The sequence below is a fragment of the Oncorhynchus mykiss genome, chromosome 16 (assembly GCF_057628025.1).
Source record: "Oncorhynchus mykiss isolate SJ-2025 chromosome 16, ASM5762802v1, whole genome shotgun sequence".
Taxonomy (NCBI): Eukaryota; Metazoa; Chordata; class Actinopteri; order Salmoniformes; family Salmonidae; genus Oncorhynchus; species Oncorhynchus mykiss.
In genome coordinates this window covers 7,088,531-7,095,074 of record NC_143037.1, presented here as the reverse complement: position 1 = coordinate 7,095,074, position 6,544 = coordinate 7,088,531, and the positions used below count along the sequence as shown (strand labels likewise).

Here is a 6,544-nt window from a genome sequence, read left to right as displayed (position 1 = left end):
CTTCTTTGAACGGCGTAGAATCAACACTTCAGTGGAAAAGAGATCTAGAACTCTGCTAAACAGACCTCCCTGGACTAAAGACGATGAGAAGAGCAAAGATGTGGTAAGATCCCTCATTCCTGGGGAACCAGCGTACGTCCGTCCCTACTTCCTGAGCTTGATTATAGGGACAAACTGATTTGTTGCAGAATGTAATAAATGAAGACTGAGGTAGTGTCTAAAATGGTACCCTGTTTCCCCATAGGGCTCCGATCAAAAAGTTACACTCTGTCGAGAAAAGGGTACCATTTGGATGGATAAAGATGCCCCAGAGGGCCCTACAGAAGGAGGATGCTATGTAAGGTGTTACCAGAATGAACAGTACCCGTGCATCAATAAAATACTTTATAGTTGAAACAAGATAGATCCAATACAGACACAAGACAGTGTTTACCAACCGGAATACTGTCTAAACACGGGCGACATGTCGGATCTACAATTGACATGATCACAAGTGTTGGAGACGGTTTCCAGAATGGCATTCTTTAATCACAGTAGGGCCCTACAAAAGGAGATTGCTATGTAGGGTGTTACCAGAATGAACAATGAACAGCATCAATAAAGACTTTATAGTTGAAACAAGATGGATCCAATACCATAATCACAGGAAGCAAAAAAAAATGTTTTGATGTCTAAATTATACAGATGCATATAAAAAGTATCGTCCTCGTCTAAGATAATAGGGCTGGTAGAACATCTAGATCATCCAGACATTTTGTCAGATGTTATGACAATGACTTCTTTAAAAATGTTTGAAGAGTGAAAATAAACTAAAACAATTTGATGAACTTCTATTTCTGCACAAAAAAAGTGTGTGTGTGTGTGCATTACAAAAACACCAGTGGCTCATGAGTCACGTGTCCATGGTAACAAGTGATAAGGCGCTGCTTGTACCTATCAGGTACTTTCAGACAGGTGCACATAGAAAAGGGGGCCAAGGAACCGTGGTAGAGGCCAGCGAGGAACCAGCCCCTGGTGTTGCTCCACCTCCTCTCAGCTGAGTTTGGGTCCTTTTGACTGATGGCCATCAAAGCTTTTCTGCTGGCCACGACCTGGCGTGTGTTGGCCGCGACCTGGCGTGTGCTGGCCGCGACCTGGCGTGCGTTGGCCGCGACCTGGAGTGTGTTGGCCGCGATCTGGCCTGTGCTGGCCGCGACCTGGTGTGCGGTGGCCCCGATCTGGCCTGTGCTGGCCGCGACCTGGTGTGTGCTGGGGGGCACGTCCCGGCGTGTCCTGAGGGTCACAACCCGGCGTGTCCTTTGACCTCCCTTCCTCAAGTTTCCACAATGCGTTCCTGAGGAAGCGAGACGCCGCTGCTTTGTCCAGACGGGCTGCTTTCCTCCGGTCAGTGATCTCCTTCACACGGTTCATATACGTCCTGATCCTCTCCTAGTCAGGTGACAAGAAAATAAAGGATTTAGAAATAAAAAACATATGTCACCTATCTACAGTAGGCACCGAGTGTACAAAATATTATGTCACCTATCTACAGTAGGCACCGAGTGTACAAAATATTATGTGTCACCTATCTACAGTAGGCACCGAGTGTACACAATATTATGTGTCACCTATCTACAGTAGGCACCGAGTGTACACAATATTATGTGTCACCTATCTACAGTAGGCACCGAGTGTACACAATATTATGTGTCACCTATCTACAGTAGGCACCGAGTGTACAAAATATTATATGTCACCTATCTACAGTAGGCACCGAGTGTACAAAATATTATGTGTCACCTATCTACAGTAGGCACCGAGTGTACAAATATTATATGTCACCTATCTGCAGTAGACACCGAGTGTACAAAATATTAGGAGCACCTTCCTAATATTGAGTTACACCCCTTTTGCCCTCAATAGGTCAGGACATGGACTCCACAAGATGTCGAAAGCGTTCCACGGGGATGCTGACCCATGTTGACTCCTGTGCTTCCCACTATTATGTCAAGTTGGCTGAATGTCCTTTGTGTGGTGGATCATTCTTGGTACACACGGAAACTGTTGAGCGTGGAAAAACCAGCAGCGTTGCAGTTCTTGACACAAACCGGTGCACCTGGCACCTACTACCATACCCCGTTCAAAGGCACTTAAATATTTTGTCTTGCTCATTCACCCTCAATGGGACACATACACAATCCATGTCTCAATTGTCTCAAGGCTGAAAAATCCTTCTTTGACCACGTCTCCTCCCCTTCATCTACACTGATTGAAGTGGATTTAACAGGTGACATCAATAAGGGATCATAGCTTACCCCTGGATTCACCTGACCAACGTTACATGCAAACAATATGATTATTGTGGGTAGTCAGCTTAATATAATAGCTTGTTTAAAATGTTTACATGCTATGCAAGAAGAACGATTTCCTTAACAATCATGTTTACATGGACACCTGAAATCAGGCTACTGATGGGGACATTTGATAAATGCCAAGAAATGTGTTTAAATCGGCGTATGCTTACTTCCATTATAACCATACATAGTGTACAAAACATTAGGAACGCATGCTGTTTCCATGACAGATAAGCAGAGTAAGGTGTTTACATGGCTAATGTTACGCCATAATTTAATAGTGAATTATTAGTGTGTATGTAAACATGCTCTGTCGTGGAAAGAGCAGGTGGTCCTAATGTTTTGTACGCTGTGTATGTGGGGTTTTGAATGCAGGTTATGCAAGTTGACAATTGACTGAACAAAATAGGATTGGGAGGAGTGGAATTCTCTTCAGGGTAAAAATGTAATATCTTACCAACTCTTGTTTGATTGCATGTTCTTTCGGGTTTATTCCTTGTGTGACCAAGTACACTGTAAACAAGAATGACACTAATTTAACATGGGGAGTGTTGTGGTGACAAATCATTTCAACATCTTTACACCTCCCCCCCAAAAAATGTGCAAAGTGGATATCATTTTATAATATTAACTTGGATTTGCAGGAAAACAAAGCACACTTACTCCAGAAAAGAGAGTTGAGGCTATATGCAGACATTAGGTCCAGCTTGGCTTGTTCCAGAGGATCCAGCTATTAAGAAAACAAGAGACACATTGAGAGGGTTTGTTTTAGCTCGCCCAGTTCGATAGGTAGGCAGAGTTAGAGTTAAAAGTGATTTGTATTCATTTTGTAACCAGGCTGCACCCCGGGCATGAGCTGGGAGCTCCACTCAAGCCACTGGTGAAATTGGCAAGCAGTAATGAGTTAGTATCCCCTGTTTTCACATTAATAAGTGTTTGATAGAAAACACACATGATTTATCTGCCTTCTGAAGCAAAACTATACTGAACAAAAATAAACAACATGCAACAATTAACAATTTTACTGAGTTACAGTTCATATAAGGAAATCAGTCAGTCGAAATGAATTCCTTAGGCCCTAATCTATGGATTTCACATAACTGGGCAGGGGCGGAACCATGGCATAGGCCCACCCACTTGGGAGCCAGAGTTTTTCCACACTAAAGGGCTTTAATTACAGACAGAAATACTCCTTGGTTTCATCAGATTTCCAGGTGGCTGGTCTCAGACAATCTTACAGGTGAAGAAGCCGGATGTGGAGGTCCTGGGCTGGCATGGTTACACGTGGTTTGCGGTTGTGAGGCAGGTTGAACGCCAAATTCTCTAAAATGATGTTGGAGGCGGCTTATGGTAGAGAAATTAACATTACATTCTCTGGCAACAGCTCTGGTAGACATTCCTGCAGTCAGCATGCCAACTGCACGCTCCCTCAAAACTTGAGACTTCTGTGGCATTGTGTTGTGTGACAAAACTGCACATTTTAGTGTGGCCTTTTATTGTCCCCAGCACAAGGTGGACCTGTGTAATGATGCCATTTAATCAACTTCTTGATATGCCACACCTGTCAGGTGGATGGATTATCCTGGCAAAGGAGAAATGCTGACTAACAGGGATGTAAACAAATTTGTACACAACATTGGAGAGAAATAAGCTTTTTGTGCGTATGGAACATTTCTGGGATCTTTTATTTCAGCTCATGAAACATGGAACCAACACTTTAAATGTTGCGTTGATATCTTTGTTCAGTATAGTTTGAGAATTCAAACAAATATATTTTATAGAAAAGACATGTTGTAGCCTGTTTCTGAAGCATGCCTTTAGCTGCCTGCCTTGTTGACAATATGACCCGGAGCTGTAGATTTGAGCAGGGCGCTATGTGCACCCCAGTTCAGTAGTGTAATTAAACCTCTTAATTGGTGAGGGTTTAACAGCAGAGGCCTAAATATTGCTGTTCTGTTCGTTTGAATATGTGACCTACTCAGAGGGACATTCCCAATAATCAGGGGTGTATTCATTACGCCGATACTGTTGCAAAACTTTTTGCGACAGAAACCGTTAAACTACAAACGGGAAATGTGTTGCATCGAAAAGTAGAGTTTCTATTGGACAAATTCAGCTAGGTCTCTCCTCGTTTCGTTTGTGCTCCGTTTGGTTCTTAAGCGGTAATCAGCTGAATACACCGCAGGACTTCAGAGGAACTCAATACTAAGTCCTTCTACCCAGTCAGTCTGAAAACATACTTTTTTCACCAGCTCATTTCTTGGCATGGATAGGATGGTCTGCACCATGTTGTTGACAGCACCGACTGATGACTCAAACCCTGTGAGCTGCTCCTCAATCTCAGTAGGGTAGTCTTCCACAGGGATGTCCTCTGCCATGTTGTCTGGGGAGATTGAGAAAGACAAATTAACATTAGCTAGATAGACATATTACATTTTATTCACTTAGCAGACGCTCTTATCCAGAGGGTCTTAAAGTATTGAGTGTACTGTAGACACTAGACAAGGTCGCTAGCTAGCTACTAATGATACCATAAGTCGTTCCAGCTCAACAAGAAGAGGCTCGACACTCACCATCGCAGATTGTTCTGAAATCATTTTGGTTGTTAGAAACAAAAGATTAGCATTCCTGCAACATTATTTTGTTTAAATATAATTTGATTGCATCAAAATTGATAGGATTCATGTAACACTCAATATATATTAGTAATTTATTTGTTTTCAAAAAACATTGGAGACGAACATACTTTACACGTTAACAACAATCTAAACCAATCCGTCTGTTTTACACGCGTCGGTTTTGTTGCTAAACTACCAACCCATCTATACCACCCGCTTTGATGTAGCCAAGATGAATAGGAAGAGGCGAAGCAATATCATTGATAATGTGGCTAAAATAGCCATGCATATTGCTAGCTAGCTAGCTAGCTAGCTAGCGTTTATGCAAGCTACGGCTCAGCGAACACTTTATTCCTGTCAATGACAAATCCCCTCGCAACACTCCGTTAACTACTCATTGTTGAATAGTTTGTCTATTATATGATCTATTATATTATCTGGTTCATGTAATAATGAGAAGCTAGCTAGCTACCTGTTTCTCCACACGTTGTTGTCCAACCGGAAATACGTAGACGGCAACATTCTCTTCTTCTATGTTTTGTGTTTCGCCTATCGACACTACACCGATGCTCAATAGCGCCCTCTACTGTGTTGGATTGCAGAAAACAATATTTATATTCAATCGCTAAAAGTGCATATTGTGAGGGGCTATCCTGGCTATTTTAACATTAAAGTTAGTAGAATGTGATTCATTTAGTTGGCAATGGCATAATAAACAGGACCGTTAACATCGTTTGAGCGCTAGCAAAGCGCTGCACAGAGAGCAAAATGATGGTTTCCAACATAGACAGTGAGCGTCGGAGGAAACGCTGTAAAATATTACACACTGTGGACATAAGCCATAATTTGTTCTTCATGCTTCTTGCAAATCAATGCATTTTTATTTTTCAGCTGTGTGGTGATAGTTCAAATTCCATCAGACTAAATGAAGGTTTGAATGGGGTTGCGATTGAGGTGGTAGCCGATTATGACACCTCCATGAAATATTGCACGGTCAACTACAACCTACATTTTCCCCAAACATCTATGATTACCTACTCAAATGAGAGGAGGATAGCCATAACCTTAAGAAATTAAAGTACTATTCTAATGACTTATTCTATGACATGTAATGTGCTGGGTTTTTTTTGTACCTCATGTTATGCCCAAGGTTCCTGATAAAAAAAAAACATGAATGTTTCAGTGAATGGAGAAAGTGATTCCCAACATTCCCCATTGAATGTTGGTGAAACTGTTGTCAGTATCAAGGTTTTATCAGCAGATGGGAGCAATTCTCAGGTAAGATGATTACACAGACTGCTACAGTATCGGCAAAATGTGTATGGAAACCTTTGGTAAATCTTTGTACTTTAGATAATGATATCAACTATTGAATGAGGCCTAATAGATTAGAGTGTCTCTTTTCAAACCGGGGTATTCTAATCCTACCCTGACAGAACAGCCGAGGCCCATTGCAATTTAGAATTTTCTTCAGATGGATAATGGAATCCACTGCTTCTCAGTGCTAGAGATGTCGCTACAGACCCTGGTTCGATTCCAGGCTGTATCACAACCGGCCGTGATTGGGAGTCCCATAGGGTGGTGCATAATTGG

At 42.1% G+C, this 6,544-nt stretch overlaps 1 protein-coding gene across 1 annotated transcript; it reads right to left on the bottom strand.

Moving 5' to 3' along the window:
* Nucleotides 1–370: 370 nt before the first annotated feature.
* On the bottom strand, nucleotides 371–5,502 carry c1d (C1D nuclear receptor corepressor). The gene is made up of 5 exons (XM_021564646.3): nucleotides 5,424–5,502; nucleotides 4,574–4,716; nucleotides 2,997–3,063; nucleotides 2,791–2,846; nucleotides 371–1,428 (listed from the first exon to the last, which is right to left on the bottom strand). Exons 2-5 carry the CDS (start codon nucleotides 4,709–4,711, stop codon nucleotides 1,033–1,035), a joined length of 657 nt encoding a protein of 218 aa, XP_021420321.3. The 5' UTR covers nucleotides 4,712–4,716; nucleotides 5,424–5,502; the 3' UTR covers nucleotides 371–1,032.
* Between the last annotated feature and the right edge of the window lie 1,042 nt (nucleotides 5,503–6,544).